Raw genomic sequence first — 22,930 nt, 5'->3', positions numbered from 1 at the left:
GGCGGCGGAGGAGGAGGAGGAGGAGGAGGAGGAGGAAGGAGCGGCCGGGCAAGGGCCACCCCCTCCCCGCCCGCCTCGGAGGGCGGGCCGGCCGGCCATCTGCCGGCAGCAGCGCTTCCGCTTTGCTTAGGGCGCACGCGCGAGGCGTCGGCGGGCGCATGCGCAGAGCGCGGCCCTGACGCCCGGTAGAGAGGGCCGCCCGTTTCCCGGCAGAGGGATGTCGCCGTGGGGGCCGGGCGCATGCGCGGGGCGGGGCGGGCCGCCCGGTTCCGGCGGGGGCGGAGCGGCGGCGAGGCCAGGCCAGGCTCCGGTGGCGGCGGCCGAGCCATGCGTGCCTGGTAGAGCGGGGCGGAGGGTCGAGCAGCGATGAACCTGCGCGGCTTGTTCCAGGATTTCAACCCCAGGTGAGGGCGGCCCGCCCGCCGCTTTAACGGGCGGCCTCGGGCCGCGCCGCCCACCGCCGGGCCCGTTGCGGCCGGGCCGCTGCCGGTCCCGCGCGGTGGCCGAGCGGCTCCCCTGCCCCGGCTGAGGCGGAAACCGGCTGGCGGCAGCGTCCGCCCCGGGAGCGGCGGCGGCGGCCGGGGGCCCGGCCCGGAGCGGCGTTGGTGCGTCTGAGCCGCGGGCGTTTCGAGGGAGCTCGGCCCGGGCCGGGGGAGGGGGGGGCAGCGCACCGGGACCGGCGGCTCTCGGGGTGTTCGGACCGGCGGGTGCCGGTGCGGGCTCCCCCCGGCGGGGCCTTGAGCGGGGTGGCCGCCAAGGCGGGCATCCGTCTCCTGGTTTGCGGGCTGGAACTCCGTCTTTTTTTCTGTTTTATTATGTGGCTTGCTCGAGCTGCTCCGAGTCTCGTCGCGGTTTTTTGAATTTTTCAACTTGGTGATGTGGGGTACAGAGCTTTCTGCCGGAAAGCAACGTCACCTTGCGCTCCAACGCAGGCGTTCAGCGTGCGGTGAGGGCTCGGTTCTTGCAGGTGCGAAGGCGCTTCGCAGCCCGAGCCCAGGCACGGGGAGTCGCCGGCGGCGATTCCTCGTTCTGGGCTCTCGTACAACTGAGGAGGTGACAGTCGCTACAGCTTGGGCTTCTGCTGTCCTGCCGAGCCGGTACGGATACACGTAACTTTGAAGGCGCTGAGAGAACGAGTTGAGTTTTACTGGGTTTGCTGTTACCAGGTGTTCTAAGATAGGAACAAGGGCCTGCAAGTAGCTTGTGCGGGGTGGCGTGAAACACTGAGAGTCCTGGAAACATCTTGCTCGTGAAAGAGGCCTTACCTGATGGCATTTACAAAAGGCTGTGCCCAGTCGGTGGCTTAGAGAAACAGAAGGGTCACCAGTGCTTCAGGAAATGCACTGTTGCAGAGGTTGAAATAAACAATTTACGTGTGTGGCTGGAAGTAATGGAAAAGTAGGAACAGAAGTTCCAGAAGCTTACAAAGTTTTGTTATTGCTAAGCGATGCTTGCAGCTTATTTGGGTGCCGTCTAAATGATGAATGAGCAAGCTGAATGTTGCCCTTGTGCAGACAACTTAATCTTGAATGTTTTGATGTTCACTGGAGTGCTTAGGGAGCAGTGGTATTTTACCACATGGCACCTCTGTATTTATTGAGGAGCCAGGGAAAGTACAAATTACACAAATATTCAATGTTTGAAAAGTATGCGTAGCCTAGGAAGCTGAGGAATCTCTTTGTTGCTGTGAAGAGTGACCGTTCTCTATCATCCTGAGGCAGTTGTATCAAGCATGTGAGGAGATGCTGACACAATAAAACCGCTTTTTGTTATTAAGGGGCAGCTGAGACGCTTGTTCTGAACAGAGACAAAGCAGCTTGATATCTAAACAAGGCAATGCTGCTCTAATGAATGTTTTATTATTTGGTGAGAGTGAAAGTGGGTAGTTTGAGTTGTACTGTTGGAGTAAGGGTAGTATTCCTGACTATTGTTGCTTTACTCTGTAGCAAGTATTTACTCTGTTCCTTAGGTTATCCATGTTCTAAAATACATATAATTACTTCACTGAAGTGGCATTGAAGCCTAATGATGTGTTTTATAAAGCAGTCTGTGATTCTCTGGTGAATGTGTGGGTGACTTTTTCCCTTCCTGTAGCGTGAGGAAATCATGTACTATGTAATTATTTTGTCCGGTTTTTGGTGGTACAAGGAATTGCTGTGCCACTGCTGTCAAGCATTCTGGATACATTTATTTAGTCTTAGGTTGACTAGTTTATAAAAGAGATCAACATAACTATTTTAAACTTGCAAGCATCATCCTTGGTATTCCAGTTAGAAACTTCAATCTATAATCAGTAACTTTGTTAAAAGTTTAACCTGTTGGTTGTTGGGGTTTTTTTTCTATAATGTTACTTTTTTTAACTAAATGTAAAAATAAAAAAAAAAAAAAACAAAAACAAAACCAACAACAACCCAGCTCTAGAGTCTCCCTTATTACAATATGTAATAGTTTTTAATCTTTAGTTAAAAATAGTTTGGATAAAATCCATAAATTATGTAATTTAATTTTGAACGTCAAAAAACTATCTCATTTGATTTGTATAGAAGAACACATTTTCTAAAAACATGTACAACTGGTATATTTCTGAGCCTCTAATAATACAGCTCCAGCTCCTGACTGGATCCTTGTGGGAGGGAACTATTTATAGATCTCCATTCATTAAGTTTGTCATGCAAGAATGCTTTTGATGTGTTCCCTTGAAGCAATGGTTTTATAAGTGAAAGAGATGACATACGCTATATTTGTGATGAAATATTTGACTCTTCAGAACTGACTTGATTCCTTGCAAAGAAGTTTGACACATGTATTCTGTTAAGAAGTATCCTGATTAAATTTCAGCTATGGCTGATTTCCTTGTTCTCTACAAAGTTCATGTTAAGTTGCCTGCCTTAATTTCTGACTCTGTTTTTTGGTTTTTTTTTTAATAGCAAATTTCTTATTTATGCCTGCCTCCTGCTTTTTTCCGTGTTACTCTCTCTACGTCTGGATGACAAAATTCAGTGGAGTTACTGGGCTGTATTTGCTCCAATATGGCTATGGAAGTTAATGGTGATTGTTGGGGCCTCAGTGGGAACAGGAGTATGGGCCCGAAACCCACAGTATCGGTAAGTTGATGATATATTTATTTTATAGAGGGAACATAATGTGTTTTCCGTACTGAATCAAATTAATAAATAGGTTTTTTAAAAACATATGATAGAGCATCCAGAAGGTTTGTTTTCAATGTATTTAAAAATAATTATCATAACCTATAGCGTATGCACCTATGGATGTCTTAATCCTAGTTGCGATGGTTCATCACAAGCTTCAACAATATTGTCTTTGTGAAGCTAAAACTTCTCACAGAGTGACTTTTTGCACTTTTCTGTTAGAACATTGGGAATTCTTTGCTTTAGTGTAAGCTGTATAGAAATACGTATCTTCATATGCATTAGGAATATACTATATTTAAATGGATTATTTTCTAAATCAGTTTCCTGAAATGTACAAATCAGCCTGAAGAATGTTATTTTTTTTTCCTCCTTGGTGTGCGTATAACCTCAGTGAAGATACAGATGAATATTCAGTGATTCTTGAATATGACATGAACGTAGAGAATTTTTTTCAGATTTTAGTTGCAGTTTTGTAAGAAATGTTCAAGTAATTTAATACACTAATATAGGCAAATGTGTAACAATACCAAAATAAGATGTTTGTGGGAACAAATTCTGTAAATTCCTTTTCGTTTTTGTCAAAGGTGTTTAACGTTGATATTTTAATTCTCAGTTTAGGGTAAAATAACTTTTAGACCTTTAAATACATCAGTGTTTACTTTTTTGGTAATCCGAATAGGATGTGAACTTGAACATGCTAGCAGAAAAGAAAAACTACTTTAAATTAAATTTATGGTGAATATTAAATGAAAAATTCTGTGCACAGGCCTCATTCTATTACACTATATTGTGTGGTTCAGGTCTTGTTTGCTCCTTCTAGTAATGGTTCTACTTGTGTAAGAAAAAGTATGGTTTCTCTGTGTGTGCTGTTATTTTACAGGCATTTTACTTTTTAGTATTAGATAATATTCTGTTGCTATATGGTAATTTTGGTGAATAAAGAAATTCTGGGGAAAGAGGTTGATTAAGTGAAAGCTGGTGCAGGAACCAAACAGATAATTTTAGACTTAGCTTAACAGCCTGCATGATATCTGAGTGTTTAAATGGTAGCAAAGAAATCCTGTTTTATCTGCACAGCTATAGAATCCTTAGGAAATTTTCAAGCTGTAAAAATCCCACTGCCCTCTTTGAGTAAGATACTTTAAATGTGCAGCTTTATAGGCAAGAAATCCTGTTAATGTCATCAGGAGTATAGTTTAATAATGGCTATTTGGGCATAATGTGTACATTTATTAAAAACAAGTGTTAACATCTGAAACTTAACAATTGTAAACAAAGTGTCTTGGGACATTTGCAGGATAGTGTGCTTTCCTAGGCGCAAGTAAACTGAATGCTTCCTTATCCTTTCTTTAGAGCAGAAGGAGAAACCTGTGTGGAGTTCAAAGCTATGTTAATTGCAGTAGGCATCCACCTGCTACTGCTGATGTTTGAAGTTCTGGTGTGTGACAGGATCGAAAGAGGAACCCATTTCTGGCTTCTGGTCTTCATGCCATTATTCTTTGTATCCCCAGTGTCAGTTGCAGCTTGTGTGTGGGGATTCCGACATGACAGGTCTCTGGAGGTAATGCTTCATTTGTTAGGTGTAAAATTTGTGGCAATGCAAGACTGCATCAATTGGGTTACAGTTTATCTCTCAGTAAAGCATGATATGGATGACTGCATCGATTGAATTGATTGTTTGCACTGACCTGCTGGAGTGAAAAATCAGCATCAGGAATAATATAATTTTTTCTAATCTCTTGTAGTTTTCTCAGCTACCAAATTGCAGCATGTTTTAAACCTGCCTTTTTATTATTGTGTGTTAAAAAGAACTCACCACAAACTCTGCAACATGGACTAATACTACACACTAAAACAGAAATTACTGAAGGAAATTCCACTGTTTGTAAGCACTGTCCCTAGGCAGAATTGAACTTCCAAAGCCCTAGATAATCACAGTTGAAAATGTCTTACTATCCCAATCTGTGTGCTTAATCTCTAATTTGGGAATGTGGGTGGTAGGTGTAAACCAGTAGTTTTTCATTTTCTGCTTCTATCTTCTTTCCTCTCTCACTCATTCCTTTTGATTTTGGAAGAACTTCACAGGGATGATCAAGATCTTTCCATGGTTGTGGCATTTTGCAATAGATGTAGAATTCTTACTGAATTGATATTTTTAAGGTTTGTCTTTTTTTCTTCATGCCCTCAAACTACCCTATAACAATTAAAAATCTTATTCTTAGATGAGGCTCAGCTTTTTCAGTTTTTTTTTTTAATTTCAAGAGAATATTTCTCTTAACATTAGCATAAGCTGAGTTTAGAGAGAGAAACATTTTTGGTGATTGTTGGGATGGCTGGTAAACTGATACCTTAAATTGTTGATTTAAAAGTATTGCAAATAGAATTTCATTTTGCAGATTTCTACCCACAGTTGAGCATTCCTAAAAATAAAATTTGTGTAGAAGTACTTGCCTTCTATTGGGTGATGCTTGATAACCCACTGATTTGTAGATGAGTGCACAGCTGCTACATAATGGCAGAAAAAAATGGAATTCACTTGCCCCTAAAAGGCAACAGCTGTCTCAAAGAAAATAAGTAATGCAGTTGAACTGTCAACTCTTTTTTTTTCTTTTTTTTTTATAACTATTTGGTCATCTTCACTTAGTGCTGTTCTACTTTCTTTTCTGTTTACTCTGGGAAAATTTCATTATTTCCCTTTCATTTGCTAGAAATTTAAGAGTGGCCTGTCTTTAATCCAGGATATTAAATTTTGGCACAAATGATCAAAGTAGTTGTTAATCTATTATTATTTTCATAATTACTTAATCTGAAAGTTACAGTCTGCTTATTCCAATTCTGAAACTGATTAGGTGATCAGTAAGTACAGTAGGGTTTTGTCTATGTATCATGGTGGGCTCAGAAAAAGCTTTCTTTTATGCATTACACTATTTTTATAGTCAGTAAAGCACCATTTATTTAAGGCATATTGAATTCATTAAATTGTGAGCCTAGCCACTCCAACTATACATGCATTTGCCATACATAGCTCAAATGTTAACTTGATTTTAAGAATTATTTATAGCAATTGATCTTCTGATTTTTTTTTTTTATTATTTCTATTTGTTCTTGCAGTTTTCACGTTGCTTGGTCTTATGCTTGAGTGTGTGTGTGGGGGGGTTGGTAGTTTACTTTTTTGAGAAAGCCAGTGGTACAAAATTATTTTAAATCTACTTTCCCAGTCTTTTTAAAGTAACCTGTACTTCCAACAGTGAAGGCTTCAGTGCAGTCTCTGAAGTAGGCAAGCACCTGCTGCCTGTTGGATTTTTGACTCCCTGTACTGTGAATTTCAAAGGCATTTATCCAAGAGATCATAATACACAATCATGTATGTTAATGAAAAGTAGCATGTAACGTCTGTCTTTTGAGAAATATTACATTTCAAAGATGCCTTACATCCCTACATTTTTTTTTTAAATTGAAAATGTTTCTAACTTACACTCAAGAGCTTCAGTTATTTTTTTCAGATAATAATTTTCTGTTTGATCTTTGAAATTCCTGCCTATCTAGGTTGCCCATAAACTTTAGAAACAGAATCTTACCAAGTCTGATGGTACTTCATTGTCTCACTTTGTTCAAACTAGACACAAACTTGATTTTTTTTAAAAAAGTATAATTTAGGGTTAGTTCTCATAGTGGCAAGCAGGACCCGTGAAAAACTTTCATTAATGTTTTTAATGAGAAGTATTGCTTTTCTGTATTGCCTCAGAAACCAAATGTCTTCAGTGTCATTTAAAATATCTGTAATTATACATTAAATGCTTGAATTTGGATGTCATTTTCCACTGTTCTAAGTATTTCTTTTACCCCCCAGATAGAGCTGGGACTTTTAAACCAGACTGTCGGTAGTTAAACCCATGTAACTTTTATCTTTACATTACTGCCACTGCTAAATGATACCTTTAAAGACAAATTTTGCTAATTTTTAATTGAAGGACTTCTTACTACATGTTAATTTAATTCTAGCAGTATTTCTTATCTGAATAAAATAGTTGTTTTCCAAGGCTTTGCTTTTTTTCAGTCTGACTAGTTTGGCTTTTCTTATTTCTCTAATCACTCTAATAAATGTTGCAGGTAGTACTTTTATTTTTTTTAAATGCCAGGAAGGTCCTTCCTCAGGAGACAACTGCCTCTATAGTTACTCTATTGGGATCACAGCCTCCCAAATTTAGGGATGCTCAGTAATATCTAATGTAAGTGCAAATGATTCATATTGCAGCAATAAGCATGGAGTCAGAAAAGTCCTTTGAGAGATTCTTTGATTATCTTGGAAACAGCTTTATCATGCTAAGAGTTAACTAATGTATTTTCTTTTTCTAGCTGGAAATCTTGTGTTCAGTCAATATTCTACAGTTCATATTTATTGCACTTAGACTAGACGAGATCATCAGATGGCCGTGGCTTGTATGTAACAAGTGTTTTCTTCTTATCCTTGTTTAAATGCTGAATTTCATGAAGATACTTACTATAGGGAACAATTAATTTATGATCAGAGTCCATGATCACATTTTTGCTCGCTTAACAATCAATCCTTCACTGAAGGTCTGGCATCTCATTCAGTGGTCATGGGAAACAGAGGCTGTTCTTTGGGCATTTCAAACTTTGGGGGAGAGGGACGTGCCATCAACTGCAATTGAACTCTGATCAGTTGTTGAAAGACAAATCCTAACCAAAGGTTTCCAGTGGAAACACTAAACTAGCCATGAATATGATTGGTGAGTTAGGGAATGTGCTGGTAAATATGGTGTGGTAAATAACTTGTTTTATTTGTTGTGTTACCATGCATGTAAATCCACTTACTGTGCAAGTGGTCACTGTCAAAGCTGCTGAGATCTCCTGTCCCAAGTGCCTTTATGATACAAAAGTGCTGTTTCTGTGTCTGGGTTTTTGTAAACTACTATAAAACTGATAATCTGGCATGATTATGACTGTCCTTTCTATTTTCCAAAAAGCTAGGAACAGGATCTAATTTAGAAACTGCTTCAAGCAAGGTGTCCAGTGTAGAAAATACTTGCTAAAATCAATTTTAAGTACTGCGTGAGCCCACGTAAAGTCACAGAAGTCTTAGTAAAGTTGAATTACAATGGCTTAATTTTAAATTGTTTCAGCTTGATGGGGTTTACAAAGCTAACTGAGGAACAAACCCCAAAGAGATGATACGGCTCATAACAGTGCACCCGATTTGTGAAGCTTTTCTGTTAGAGATTATGTTAGTTAAAGACTGTTAGACTTAAATTTCTTGTTTAGACTTAATATGTAGACTTGTTTTTTAAATAAAACCCACACCTGAAACAAAACTGATAAAAGTGTATCACTGTTGGGGGGGGGAAAGCAGTTAATTTCTTTTTCTTTCAGGTTGTTTGTGTTCCACTGTGGATCTTGATGTCCTTTCTGTGTCTAGTAGTGCTCTATTATATTGTATGGTCTGTTCTATTCTTGCGCTCTATGGATGTGATTGCTGAGCAAAGGAGGACACATATAACAATGGCTGTCAGCTGGATGACAATTGTAGTTCCACTGCTCACATTTGAGGTAGGAAAAAGCATAATGAGTTTTACATATTTTGGGGTTTTTTTAGTGAGTGATGAATGTTGCTCTGTCTGTTTTTCAACTTACTAAAATGAGAATACTGCTTTTTTGTTTTGGAACAAAATATTAACAGCAAATATGAAAGAAAAACAATTCTACGTTTCTTTAAACTTTGAGTAAAATATGCATCACATTAGAACTGTAACTCCATGTTTCTGTGGAGGCCATTTTTCTTCACAGAAGTGTGAAGTTAAAGATCTGAGATCAGCATATGTTTTAAGAAGCTTGGAAGTGGGTATTGCAATTAAACTGACATTGTATAATTTTTTTTTGCCATTTAGATCTTACTAGTACACAGACTGGATGGGCATAATTCTTTTTCTTTTATACCCATATTTGTTCCTCTCTGGCTTTCACTGATAACTTTAATGGCAACAACATTTGGACAGAAAGGAGGAAATCACTGTAAGTATTGAAAAATGGAAACAGATTGAAACTCCAGGCTTAAATGTATTAAGACTTGTATTTTCAAAAAGTGCTTTTTTGTGTATATTCTCTCATGAAAGAATTCAGATATGTTACCATTGGTTTTCAGGTGATTTTACTAAGTTTCAGTGTTTATAGTGTCTCTTGGGTGTTTTTTTTCTTCTTACTCCTACAAAAGCGTAACTTCTGCTTGGACTCAACTTGAAATCTCAATAGGATTTTAATTGTAACTTAGCCTTCTATCCTTCCTTATTTCCATGGTTTTCCTTCTCGTGGGATGAGACTGGATCTTTCTACTCTGGGTTCTGAAAATAGTGTACCACCTACCATTTTTAATTAGCATTTGTCTTAGCAGCCTGAACTAGTAGTATTCTCTTTCCTCTTTGGCCAAACAGTGCTATGTGCTGCTTAGTTGTAACTTCAGTTGCCTGAGTAGCCAGTGTAGATTTACTAGGCTTTTATCCTCACCACAACTAGCACTGCCAAAAGGAGTGTTTGCACTTTGAGCCATCTAATGTTACTGGACCAGTACAGATGAGTAGCTCTTCCCATCCACGTTGCAGTTCATGTTTCTTGTGGACAAGGCAATAAAATTTATTAGCATTTTTCAGAGTTGAAAGGAACCAGCTGTGATGTTTTGTTACATAAACTCAATTCAGTTTTGGGCCCATTGTGAAGTATATTGAGAATTAATTTCTTTGGTCGTGACTAAGCTTATCTCTGTACGTTTAGTTTACTTTTATATTGTGATTGTATAGAAAATTGTTACTGGTGATATATATATCTTTTTAAATGCATGCTCTTGGTAATTTATGGCCAAATTAGTCTTTTGGAAAGCCACGTGTCCTTTATCTTCTGTAGGTTTAGTAAATGTTTCTGTAAATTTTTAAAAAAGAAAATTCACCTGAAGTGAGCCTCAGAAGACTTGCATGAAAATCCACCTTTAAAATGCTAAGCGAAATACAGTTGGCCATGAAGCATAATCTGTGCAAAGATGGGTTGTATGGGATCTTCCCTGGCAAATATTTAATACCTTGCTTTTGTTTAGTGTGAAAGATTTGACTTGGGCAGGCTGTTCCTTTTAACACTGACCTTTGGTACCAGTTAACAGAGGAGTACCATCTGCTGAATTACAAGTGCCGATTACTTCAATGCTCTTTTTCCAAGTCTTTGCATATAGCAAAATACATGACAAACACAGAATGTGTACTGTTTTCTAATCTAGCACAGGTAATGCCAAGGATGAGATAGTCCTGGCGTCACATTATATTTGGCTAACAACTGAAGTATTTGGGGAATACTGAATACATCCATTTACTAATCTGTGTCTGCCTATGCATCACATTCCCTCTGGTATTGTATGTATCAAACAAAAGTTGGCATGAGTGTCTTCCCATGTGGCACTGGTTGCTTTGACTGAGATGCAAAGTCTTTTGTGTTCTTTTTCTGTGTACTTATGTGACCTGACACTGCCTAACATGAAATTAAATGGATTCTTGTTGTGGTAGTATAGCTGTAATTTATAGATACACATGCACAGACATGCATGTGCAGACATGCAGAGGCATGCAAATGAATGTATATATTCTGTATGTATATCTGCATGTATATAATCTGAACTGTAACGTATGACAAGTGTAAATAACACAGAGAAGCAGCACTAACAAATTTTATATTGTTCATATGCAAACAAGAGAAATGAGATTGCATAGTCTGCCTACTTAATTAAATTTTCATTATATTCTGCAATAATGCGAAATTATTTCTTTTTTAGGGTGGTTTGGAATTCGCAAAGACTTTTGCCAGTTCCTGCTTGAAATTTTCCCATTCTTACGAGAATATGGAAATATTTCTTATGATCTTCATCATGAAGATAATGAGGAAACAGAAGAAACACCACTGCCCGAACCACCAAAAATTGCACCAATGTTTCGAAAAAAGACTGGAGTTGTCATTACACAGAGTCCTGGAAAATATGTGATTCCACCTCCGAAATTAAACATTGATATGCCAGATTAAGATGACAGCAGCATGTTAAACTGGAACTGGGAATCAGCAGACAAATGTATTTCATCTCATGCCTTGTCACAATTACTTTAAAATAGGTATTGCTGAATCAGTGGCTTGGATTACACAAATCAGAGATCTTGAAGATAATCTGAGAGCTTTTCTAGAAATACATGGTGGTCTAATTTGTGAACCTTCCTAACGGGTTGGTTGCACGCTTGCCTGTATAGTATTTATATGAACATTTTAGCAGTGTAATATATTGTTTAAAAGTCTTGTCCTGTACAGTATAAGTATTATCTAAAAGTATTTTTTTAAAAACCCTGTATGAAATGCCTATGCTCTCCCAGGTGTCTTTTAGGTCCTAAATATACACTTGATTTCCATTTCTGTTCTAAATGCTTTTTTGAGGATGCCTTAGTATAGTACCTCTTTACTTCTTTTTCTGTTCAGCCACAATCACTGTCTTAACCCCAGAGGCACAGGAGTATTGCACTTCTTAGGCAAGACTGGAAAGCTTTTTGCGGGGGGTGGGAGGGGGAGATAGAATGTATAGCAACTTACATGATGTTTTTGAGTTAGCTATGTAAATTTTCATGTAAGTATTTCAACTTTTGCACTGGCTTGGGAGTTAAGTGTTGGTTTTGTTGCTTTTCCAGTTCCATGTTTTAATTCTTCTTGAGCAGCATGTACACCATTCTCCCATTAGACTGGCTGTCTAATAAGCTGTTCCCTCGTGCATCATGCGTGCACTCTATGCCAGAAACATTAGTTGTGGGTTTTACAGCTGTCGGTTAGCTGGTATAAATATCATGGCTTGGTCTTCGTTACCACCTTTGTAAGAGTGTTGGTGTAAATGATTAAACTTTTCAAGATAGGAGCTCACTGGTGTTGGTGTATAGCATTTTCTTGTTTGAAGAAAGACCTCCTTGGGCATACTGTCTTGGACTTCCAGAAGAAGCTTTAGAGAAATTTAGTCTTTGAAACCTATGCTCTAGTAGCTTATAACAACATGTCAGATACTCCCACATCCTTGCAGCTGCTCTTTGTCTTTAAATGAACCCACAGTTTAGGTAGCTTAAATACCATGGATCATGTTCCCTTAGTGTTAGTAAGGCAGTAAGAGCAAAGAGCATATGGACATTCTGCATGTGTGAAAGGTGTGCACCTGAAAAACTTCAGAGATGTGGTGCTTTCATTCCTAACAATGCCGACCTCCCTCTTTCTCCCTGTGGACCAGCTAATGGCTGAAACCCAATACAGCACTGTCCTATCCTATGCTTAAAATTTTGTTGCAGTTGTATTTACTTTTTGGCTCTTGAGTAAAATAAAAAAATAATTTGTAAATGAAAAGCATCAAGTGCTATTTAGCACTTGCTGCTGCTGTTTCATGTTGCTAGGAAACGGATGCTGCTTTGTGATGTGACTGAAGTTTGAGGGTTTTTCCCTTGGGAGTCTCACTCGGTCACTCTTCAGCTGGCTGGCTGGCAGGACAGTCTAGCTGCTAGGGTTCAGCTGAAAAATTTACTCAAACTGAGAAAAAAGAATTTAAAATGGGGCTTTCCTCATCGGAAACTTCATGTGATTCTGTTTTGGCCACGAGATTTGATTTGTCAGGCTTGAATTCTCTCCATCCAGCATGTGACGAAGCTAGTGACACCGCCTTTGGACCTCCAACAGAAGAACCCTGGTCAAAAAGAGAGCATCTGAATTCATATGAGAGGTCTAGCAAAGGCAATGCCTCTCCATGCCTCAGCTTTATGAAGAAGCTCTGGGATGTTATTGAAAGCAGTCAGTTTGAGTCCATTTGGTGGGGTGACAATGGAAAGTGTGTAGTGATTCATGAAGAATTGTTCAAAGAGGAAGTACTAGCAAGGAGAGGACATCTGAGAATTTTTGAAAGTGAGACCATGGAAAGCTTCCATCGTCAACTCCACCTGTACGGCTTCGGCAGAAGGCTGTGGCATTTTTCAAAATCAGGCTCACACAATGACTTGCTAGCAGAAGAAACAACTGGGGAGGTATGTATGTTGGATCCTCTACAAGCAAACTCTGAGAATATTCTAGTGGGACAGATTTCTGTTCCAATTAAATAAGCCTTTACTACATATCAGATGAGGATGGTAGTACATGTTCTGATTGTCATTTGTTTCTCATCTCATGTTCAAGAGTTTTTGAGGTAGCATTTGAGTAGTAGAAACACTGATAAAATATACATTGGTTATTTCCAATTACTTTGGGCACATAAAATGAAGAGATATTCTTACCGTATCAGGATTGTTTTTTCTTTTTGTTATTTGCTACCTGTCTTGCTGGACCAGATGTGCAGTTTTCTTGTGGCACTTGATGAAGGCTGAGAAGGTATGTGCCAGCATCGTATAGTTATCTACATTCCACGCTAAAGTGGCTCAAAAGTAATGGTATTTGGGTTTCTAAATCAGTTTGTATGCTTTTGAGAATCCTACGCTTCTCTGCTACCAAGCGGCAAAACCACAAGGCTGGTTCCTACTTAACAGGACTGTTTTGCACCATTTTATTCAGCCTAAACTTCAGGTTTAGAACACCCCCAATAGTCCTTTTTAACATCCACATTTCTCTTTTGCAATTAAAATTCTTAGTTCTCCTATCTGTGTGGTTTCCAGTCTCAAGGTGGTGGCAACTAACTCTCTTCCTTTGCATATTTTAGTTCTGCTTCTACTACAACCCAAATTTTAGAAGACGTTTTCGGTATCCGCTCATGAAGTATAAGCGAAGCTTTGGTCCAAAAAATCAAACGCCAGCAGGATTTTCACCGGACGTGGATTTGCATGCACGCTGCCAGAAAAGAAAACCAGATGTTGAGCTTGAGTGGGAAACCACTTTCGAGGAGGAAAGCGGTCCGTTCACAGCAGGTCCAAGGGAGCACGCACACACCTCTGCACCCAGGAAGACCGCACCTGCCAAGCGACGTGCCTCTACATCTGCACGGAGCGCTGCTCTGACACCTGCAGACCCTGCGGCAGCGGTAGGCAGGGAGAAGCTCAACCCTCTGGCCCCCTCCCTTTTGCCGCAGCACAGCAGCCCCGGCCCTGCTGCCGCTTCACGGGGTTGCGCTGTGCCAGCCGTACCCAACAGTCCCTTTCCACCAGGGCTGGCACCTCCCGCCTCTCCAGCTGGGCTGGCAGCAGCCGCTGCTCTGTCTATGCCAAGGCCACCTCAGGGCCAAACTCCACCAGACCACCGCTGCCTGACTTGCACTTGTGGTCCAAACAGCGGACCTGCAGGCAACGGCCTTGAACCCCAACCCGGGGCACGCTAGGTGCCTTCTGCAGCTCTTCTAGAAGTTGTGTAGTCCAAGGGAATAGAGTCTTTTAAGTGTTCCAATAAACCATCTGAATAAAAAGCCTCTGCCAGTTGTCCTGTCCTGTTTTGTAGCAATGCCTGGCCTTGGGCCTTGCTCCAGAAAGTCAAAAGGATTTTCATTGTAATGCAGGGTGTGAATTTTGAAAAACTCTTAATTGCCAAAATTAGTAACTTCTATTTGTTACTTGTCATGCTTGTCTTCAATTCAGTATTAGATTCTTCAAAGCTTACTAATATTTTTCATCTTAAATGAGAGAAGTATAATAATATTTGCTTCATTTAATTTTGTAAAAGCACTTTCTTTCTAACAGAGGCCTTTCTACACAGGCTGTCACATCACAGACCTGTATACTGCAGGCTGCACCCCCATCATATGCACATCTAATGCACCTAACGTGAGGAAAATGAGGAAAATCTGGTCATTTCTGGAAGTTTTACATTCACAGCATGACACACACCATGTGCAGAAACCTCATCTAGCAAACCTCTACCTGAGAAGCCCCTAGGACTGGCTGCCTTAGATGACTTCTTTCTCAGTGATCCCACAAATGTAAGGTGAGGAGTGGGCTGTGAGACAGATGTCATATTAATGATGGCAGCCTGCTTTCAAGCACCATTTTTCTGAAGGGTCCTACAAAACTCTTTCTTCCTCATATAATTGGAGATGCATGCATCATATAATAGGGTTGTATTTACTCATGTTTTAAATTGGCAGAGAATACATCTTTAAAACCATCACATTTACTTGAAGTTTTTTATATACGAAAAATGTAGTAAACCATTAATGATTTCCAGTAATGGTCATAAAAATTACATCTTGTTTATTTTTCCTCAAAAGAGCAGTTCTTCAAATGTATTTGCTATTACAAACCATTAGTTTTGGAAAGGAATCCTAAACAACTTGCTAGCGTTCAAGATGCTGACTTGTGAATTACAAGTGTGCATTTAGGCAGGAAAAATGATAGGGGCAGCACCTATGCTTCTGGAGGGATCAGTTCTTCGGGGATGTCCACCTGCCACACACCTCTTCTCCCTCTGGCAGGAATCGGTTCCAGGAGCCATCTTGGATTTGAAACAACAGTCAAGTATTTCTGTTCTAGATTACTGAGAACAGCTTTGTTTTCCAGCTCTAGAATCTTTTCAGGAGGCAAGTTTTCTGGATATAGTGATGTCTCTCCAATGTCAATTAATCCTGTATTTTAAAATATAAAATTAGTTGGCTGTTTGATCTCCTAGCAAAGTTTTCCAAAAGTAAATGTCCCATACAAAACAGCTAATTTGTTACCAGAAGAACACAGTATGAAGCACGCACACGTCAAACCAGTGTCGTTCACTGCAGAAGATGGCCTACATAACTGAACTTAAGTTGGTGAAGAACAGGTGAAGCATGCAGTTACAGTATTCACAACTCAGTGATACACAATTCTGTTAAAAGAAGCCTGCCTCTAAGGAGATACAGCTGCTACCAAAACTCCTGAGCTATGTTCGGCCTTGAAACAGCTTCATTAAAAATGAAACTCCCTCTGTTTCTATCAGGACACTATTCCATTAACATTTTTAAATCATTAAACTTTATGGAAAGTCCTGCTCTCTGGAACCCTTTTAGTGTCATAAAAGGGAGGTTCTATATTGCTTAATGATTAAAAACATTAAAATAAAGATCAAAGAAGCTTTGATACCTATTCCACAATTTAGCATGCAATTTATGTCAAGGTTGCAAATCTGCATATTACTTAGTACCTAACAATTTTCAGCACTGGAGAACTGGAACAATTTTTTGGTATATGTGATAGAAATAATTTGTTGAGCAGGAATAGCTAAAAATACTCAAATGAGAATGCAAGACAGATGGTGGAACAAAATATACCTACAAGAAAAGATTGCAAAGTGAGTGCTGGATTAAAACTTTTTAAGTATATAGTGCAGCAACATACAATGTGTGTGTTTCAGCACAGTATGAGCAAAGAAACACCACTCCATCCTAACTCTGTGTTACAGAAACAAACTTCTTCACTGCCCAAGTAATGAGCAATGGAGCATTTGTAGAACTGAAATAGGATTTATTTATGTAATACTCTAATGTGACATGCAAAGCACTGCAAGATCATGACTCCACTTGACTATGAGTACTGTAAAACGGTTTCCGCAAGAGTTCCTAAGCTCAAAATGCAAAGTGTGGAATTGACATTTATTATTGTAAAACAAAATTAATATGCAACCCACATTATACTATCTTACTACATGATGAGTTAGCACAAATCAATATTTCTTGAACAGACTTTAGAGTTGTAACCTAAAGTTTTTAGTAGAGTGAGTGTATTTTAAAAACTGAGGCCCCAATAAAATTCTTTACACCTAAGGTCAAACATACTTCACATTTCCAACACAATGAAAAAGAATAAATTTTGTTTACAACTTCCCTCACGGACCTCTGCTTATAGTGATAAGGAATCAAAATAGCCCCCCAGTCACAACTCAGGCACCACTCCTTCAACATAAGCGTTAAAGCAATGTTATAATGAGCCTAACTGTGTAAAGCAGATGTGTATCTGAGTAAACGTTAGCGAACCAAAGGTTTGCTTGGAAAATATAATCCAAGGTTGCTTACCTGCAATAACTCCTCTGCCAAATCTTTCCCCTTTATCCAACAAATCTTGCACTTGTTTTGGTGTCATACCAAACCTATTTGAAAGAATTGCTCTCCATGTTTCATCTTGCCAGTCCTTAACAGCTATATGAATAGCAAGGGTGCAGTTCTTGTAGTTTGCTAGCAAAGGACGCCAGCGAGTCTCTACTGTTTTGACCTTGTTTAAAACTAATCCCGCATAGGGCTGTCGGAAGGAAAGGCAACCAAATTTCATCGTTTTCCTCGCATCAGAACCCGTTTATTTCCTATGAACAAACGGACACCCGGAGATTAGTCTTTAGAAACGCGTCTGTGACCGTGACACAAGACCAGATCTGCCTGAGCAACTGCCCCAAGCTCACGATGCTGCGCTAAACCGACCTGCGCGATGCTTCCCGCGGGGGGGACGGACGGACGGACGGACGGATTTTCCCCTCCGCGGGGCTCTCGTTTGCGAACGCCGCCCGCCCGCCCGCCCCGCTCCGGGCACAGGCCGCCCTGGGCTGGCGCTGCCCGGAACGGCCGCCTCAGCGCCGCCAGAAACCACCCCGGCCCCGGGGGGGGGGGGGGCCGCTGCACCGGCGGGCTGGCACCCCGCGACCGCAGGCATTGCCTCCGCGGGCGGGAGCGGTGAGCGGGGCACCGCGGCCCGGCCCGGCGCCGCAGGCCGCGCTCGGGAGCCGGCTGCTCCCGGGGCCGGAAGGGGCTTAAGAGCCCGTTCCTCAGCGGGTAGCCTGGGGCCGGCCTCGGAGGGAGTCAGTCCTCCGTGGCCACCGCCGCCGGCAGGGTCCGCGTCCCGCTCCCTCCCCCGGGAAGCGCTCCGCCGCCTCACAGCCACGGAGGCCCCGCGGCCGCCTCTTACCTGGCCGCCGCCAACTCCGCTCCCTTCCCTCCGCTTGCGCGGGGCCGGCGGGCCGTGCTGCCGCCCCGCTCGGTGCCGCGGGGGGAAGGTGGGCGGCGGCGGGGAGCGGCCTTTGCTGCTGCTGCTGCCGCTGGGGGTGGCGGCGGCGGCGGCGGCGGCGGGTTCCCGCCCGGGAGGTTGTGAGGGCAGCGGCGCGCGCCTGGCGGCAGCCGGCGGCCCCGCTGGTGAGGGAGCGAGGCCGGCACCCGGCGGCGCGTATTTTCCCTCTTTGTTTTTTAATTTAATTTTATTTTTTTGGCGAAAAGGGCGGCTGTCACGCACCCCGCTGCCCTCTGGGAAGTGAGGCTGGCGGTGACGGCCTGGCGAAGGCTTTCCGGAGGAGCGCGGTGCCCGGGGTGTGTTTCGGCGGTCGCTGAGGGGAGGAGGCGGCTGGAGCGGCCGCTGCTGGGGCTGCCGGCGGGCCTCGGCTCTGGTGATGAGCTCGCCGCCATCCCCCCCGGCAGTAAAATGGCAGCAGAAAGTTGGAAGCAGCGCCCTTGCCCGCTGCAGCACGGCGCTTGGGCCCGCAGCTGGAGGGGCGAGCAGAGGGTTACTTTTAGTTAGATGTAACTAAAAGCCGTTCGGCACCTGAAAACTAGATGGTGTCTTACCTGCCGGCTTTCTTTGCCCCATAGCTCATTTTGGACAGAATTGCCCAAAGTGCTTGCATGCAACCCTACTTGTTGAGGAGAATCTCATTTGTATACTCTTGCCATTTGAAATGTAAGTTTTGTGTCAGTGTCTTGCCTTTCTAATACAAATATTGTGAACAACACAGTTACTGTTTGACAACAGAGGTTTTATCTGTGCTAGTCTTGTGCTCCCTGGTAGGCCACCCCTGGCAACAGGGAGCAATATGTGAAGGCCTAGTGTAAAAATAAAAACTGAGACCTCACAGTAAAGGACAACTTGGAAAAGGGGGTTAAAACAGATGTATGGTCCCACTGTATTTGTTCAGTTTTAGCAGGATAACGAATACATATTTTATGTTAGTGAACACATGTTTTAACAGAATTCATTTCCAACACAGACAAATAAAGTGACCTTATTAAGGCAGACCCTAATGCTGAATAGCGAGGGGCTGGTAAAACAGCTACTGATGCAGCAAGTTGAACAGTTGAGATCCTGCCTGAATTTCTGCAGGTATAGAAGATAAAAAAAATGCAAATGCATCTGTATCCAAATAGAAATCACAGGAGAGTCATCTTTCCTGTAGAGCCACATCTATCAGTTGAGGGTTATAAATATGAGAAGTATTAGGGGAGTTTTTCCATGCATGCAGCATCTTAGAGAAAGAAAGAAGGGAGGAGAGAAAGGAGGAGAGAACATTCACAAAAAGGAATGAGTTTGCAGTAGAAGTAAGGAGAGACAGGCAAGAGAACAAAGGAGGAAAACTGGGAGAGTTGGAAAAGAAAAATTAGTAATATTTACAAAGGGGAAAGAGAGCAATCAGCAACATCAAATCCTGATTTTGAATGCTGGTTTCAGCAACTTAGAATTTCTCCTATGCTCTGTTGAACCATGTTTTTCAGCCATGAGAAATCTCAAAATTATTTTAACAATTGCAGGAACTCAGAGGTGGAAAGAGAAAAGTGATCTACCAGAATTCCACTGAAAGAGAGATGGGCTGTTCCTTTACTTAAGAAAAGCAGAGGAACTTCATATAGCAAAAGGTAAGATGAAAGAGATTATTCTTTTTTTTTTTGTCCTGGTCTATGACTTTGTGAATAACAGGTATTTATCGGTAAAACTTTGCCTGTAACCTTAGTATTCTGTAACTGCACTGGACAGTATGGTTAGATGATGGTTTTCTGATGATAAGCACTTCAGATAGCTTTTATGATAGCCGTTTTTGGTGTAAACTTCAAATATACCTTCAGTGAATGTTGTGTATTCTAAAATATTTTACGGCTGATAGACTTTAACTGTTGAGACCTATTTTTTTCTTAGTACCATTTTCTGAAATTCCTGCTGTTGTCGTTATCCTTTTTTTCTCCTGGATATTTCCAATATCTTGATCAAAATGTTCCAGATGGAGTCATTCTAGTCCTTTATACAATGCTGTAGTAACATGAGAAATTAGTAGATGACATGAATTTAAGGTCATTGTAGTTTTTACAGGCTTATTCTTTTAAATGTTCTTTGCCTTTAAGCTATTTCCATCTTACTAGATGTGCATGGTTCATTGAAGAACCTGTTGAATCTGTTTAGAGTTGCAAGTATGTAATGAGCATTTGCTTTTGGTATTTTTCCACTGCATAATTACAGTTTATGTGAGGGTTACTTATTTTGGAGAAAATACGGGCCACATTTTTTTCATGTTGTGTAAGTATGTGTTAGCTTTATTTTACGCTCATGTAACTTATAGCAGGCTTTGTATCATGTGTTTCATCACATAAATAAAATACATTTTTTTCTTGATGTAAGCAAAAATCTCCAAGGTACTGAAAATCCCAAGTCTAACAGTTCTAAATAAAACGTAAATAGCACAAGACTTGTGTGGTACTACCAAAGGTGAATAAACATTATGTTAAAAATCTCCTGTCAGAAAACTAGCTTACTTGGTTTGTAGAAACCTTGTCTAATATATCCTGACATTCACTGGAAGACATTGAAAACAGTTTATAGCAGCACCTAACTAAGGCCCTGAAATTATCAAATTTTGTGTATGTGTTCAGCCTTTTGTGTGATGAGTGGTAAACTGACTTTAGTAGGTTTCCTCAGGATATGAGATAATGATTTGAAGTGTACAGCAGTGAATATGAAAAAGAAAATTCATTTCGATCTTAGCAGATGATCAGCTTATGCTTGACGTCTTAGATGCACGTAATTGTCTTTTGGTCACTGTGGCTTTCACTTGCTAACACCAATCCCAAATTACCTGATCTTGGCCATAGTACCTCACATGATGATCATCTCAACAACAGGAAATTCTGCAAGTTTGGTCTATACTTCGTTTCAGTGTCTCTAAATTAGCTTTCCTTAAGGTGTCTCTAATTTTAATTTTGATAGAATAAAGGCTGCATAATTCCGATTACAGAACGTGTTACTGCTTTCTGTGGAGCTAAAACGATGCCTAGTACATAATTTATAAGGACTCGGGCCTGATCTCATCTAGATAGGCAAGCATTGCTGTGTTTCTTGTCAAATTAGCTTAGTAGCTGATTTTACATGATTCAGTACACAGCAATAGGTGCTGGGATATCTTGGGTCAGAATCAGGTCAAGGTACTTGATCAGATACAGTTCATTTCAGAAGTGGGTAAAGATATGGTGTAGTATGTTCCAGGATATTGGAGGTCAAAACTGAAATTTCATCTGTTAATAACCCGTGAAATGCAATACAACACAATTATTTGTACTGAGTAGTCACTATTTAGTAGTCGACATTCACGAGAAGCTGCGATATGTTCGCATGTGAACATCCATTGCGTTTTCTTGTATTTTAGAACGTCAGACAATGTAAAGTGTAATGGTATGGCTCTGTACTCTTTTGGCAGCAATTCCATCTTAAGGACTTACACTAACCTTCTACATTTTGCCCCCTTTCCCTTAATTTTAATCTGTCTTTCATTCTAATATTGTAGTTTATGAAGCCTCAGTACATGCTGGAAAACCAGCTTCATATTATTCTTATACCCAAATAAAGAACTTCTTTAGTTGGATGAACTAAAATACTTATATTTTACCATGCTGGTCTATATTTCTTTGTATATATTGTGAGAAATGATGTCTATCTTAAGTGTTTTAGTAAACAAATGTCCAGTTTCTTTAGATGATTCTCTTATTTCCAGATTTGTTGCAGCACTGTGTTTTCTGAACAGTTCTCTAAAAATGTGAATCTGTGGCTCCCTCTTCTTTTTTTTTGACACCTCACGCACCACCACCCCTACTCCCCTGTGAGCAGACTATGTTTCTGGTTTGTAACACATCACTGACATTGCCATCCTCGCCAAAAGTTTTGACATTATATCGGTAGTTATAGTTTGTTGGTTACTTATAGCAGAGTTTTCCATGTCTGAGAAATATTTTTATTAGGTTTCTTAGTGTGGATAGCTTGGTGGTAAAAAATGCAGTTGTATTTCAGAGTGCTATTCAAGAATAAAATGCATACATACTAAATTTTCTCTTATCTAGGTCTCAGTATGTTTTTATAACAGATTGTGTGTATATGACAGATCTTATATAAGAATATATACACTGGGTTTTTGTTGTTTGGGTTTTTTTTTAAATACCCAACATGAAAGCATAAGGTAGAGTGTGAGCATTAGCCTCCAATATTTGCTTGCTGTCAAACATACTGCCTTTTGTATTGGTATGTTGTAGTAACTGTATAGTGGTATGTAGTAGCTAATATACTAGAAGTTTTTTCTGCTTTAATGAATGTAACTCCTTGTCTCTATCACGGTTTCTGTACAAAAAAAAAATCACTGGAAAACTTTGTCCTTTGTTTATCAATATTAATGGCGGTAGCGTCATTTGAAAATGAAGTGTGTTGCTGTGATGCAAGAAAGCCTTGCCTTCTTGATTTAGAATTAGCTCCATAAATCAAATTAAAAAGCATTATTTCTTTTGTACAGAACAAATGCACTTGCTGGATAAAGAGTGCAAGCAAACTCTCTGGCACGTTGCCAGAAATTAAAAATAAATCTAATGTGCTTTGACTGTGTGAGGTGTTCTTTTCTGTTTGCTTTCTTCTGTTAAAGTAGTTGAGTGCCTTCTAACTTCAAACACTTGAATATGGACAGAATAAATGGCTTCAGAAAATACCTGCATGCACATCTTCTTAGAAAGTGATTTGGGTTATGGAAACATGTAAGTGGGACAAAGATGAATTTGTGAGAGATTTAAG

The 22,930-nt window shown here is 40.6% G+C and overlaps 2 protein-coding genes across 5 annotated transcripts; one reads left to right on the top strand and one right to left on the bottom strand.

Annotated features, from left to right (window-relative positions):
- The first annotated feature begins 268 nt into the window (after positions 1-268).
- On the top strand, positions 269-14,586 carry TMEM185A (transmembrane protein 185A). 4 transcript variants are annotated; one of them, XR_007509490.1, is made up of 9 exons: positions 269-404; positions 2,928-3,104; positions 4,506-4,713; positions 7,509-7,592; positions 8,544-8,720; positions 9,059-9,182; positions 10,978-11,308; positions 12,849-13,231; positions 13,897-14,577. XR_007509490.1 is itself a non-coding variant. In XM_049828004.1 (7 exons), the coding sequence occupies exons 1-7, from the start codon at positions 367-369 to the stop codon at positions 11,220-11,222; spliced, it is 1,053 nt and encodes a 350-aa protein (XP_049683961.1). In that variant the 5' UTR covers positions 269-366; the 3' UTR covers positions 11,223-12,095. The 4 variants fall into 4 exon arrangements, 3 of the variants coding, with proteins under 3 accessions (XP_049683961.1, XP_049683963.1, XP_049683960.1); XM_049828004.1 differs by lacking the exons at positions 12,849-13,231; positions 13,897-14,577 and having other exon boundaries at positions 10,978-12,095; XM_049828006.1 differs by lacking the exons at positions 7,509-7,592; positions 12,849-13,231; positions 13,897-14,577 and having other exon boundaries at positions 10,978-12,095.
- A 764-nt stretch (positions 14,587-15,350) lies between these two features.
- On the bottom strand, positions 15,351-18,141 carry LOC126050304 (protein EOLA1-like). Its single transcript, XM_049828040.1, has 3 exons — positions 18,041-18,141; positions 17,161-17,444; positions 15,351-15,744 (listed from the first exon to the last, which is right to left on the bottom strand). Exons 2-3 carry the CDS (start codon positions 17,411-17,413, stop codon positions 15,527-15,529), a joined length of 471 nt encoding a protein of 156 aa, XP_049683997.1. The 5' UTR covers positions 17,414-17,444; positions 18,041-18,141; the 3' UTR covers positions 15,351-15,526.
- Between the last annotated feature and the right edge of the window lie 4,789 nt (positions 18,142-22,930).

The sequence above is a fragment of the Accipiter gentilis genome, chromosome 24, assembly GCF_929443795.1.
Source record: "Accipiter gentilis chromosome 24, bAccGen1.1, whole genome shotgun sequence".
In the NCBI taxonomy this organism is placed as follows: domain Eukaryota; kingdom Metazoa; phylum Chordata; class Aves; order Accipitriformes; family Accipitridae; genus Astur; species Astur gentilis.
The sequence above is the reverse complement of the archived record's forward strand: the minus strand, read 5'-3'. Positions and strand labels throughout refer to the sequence as shown.

Excerpts from the sequence above, each read along its gene's own strand:
- TMEM185A (XM_049828003.1), top strand. The coding sequence starts at position 12,764 with ATGGGGCTTTCCTCATCGGAAACTTCATGTGATTCTGTTTTGGCCACG. Across the intron at positions 13,232-13,896 it reads CAGAAGAAACAACTGGGGAG|TTCTGCTTCTACTACAACCC; the intron begins GTATGTATGTTG and ends TGCATATTTTAG.
- LOC126050304 (XM_049828040.1), bottom strand. The coding sequence starts at position 17,413 with ATGAAATTTGGTTGCCTTTCCTTCCGACAGCCCTATGCGGGATTAGTT. Across the intron at positions 15,745-17,160 it reads TGGCAGAGGAGTTATTGCAG|GATTAATTGACATTGGAGAG; the intron begins GTAAGCAACCTT and ends TTTAAAATACAG.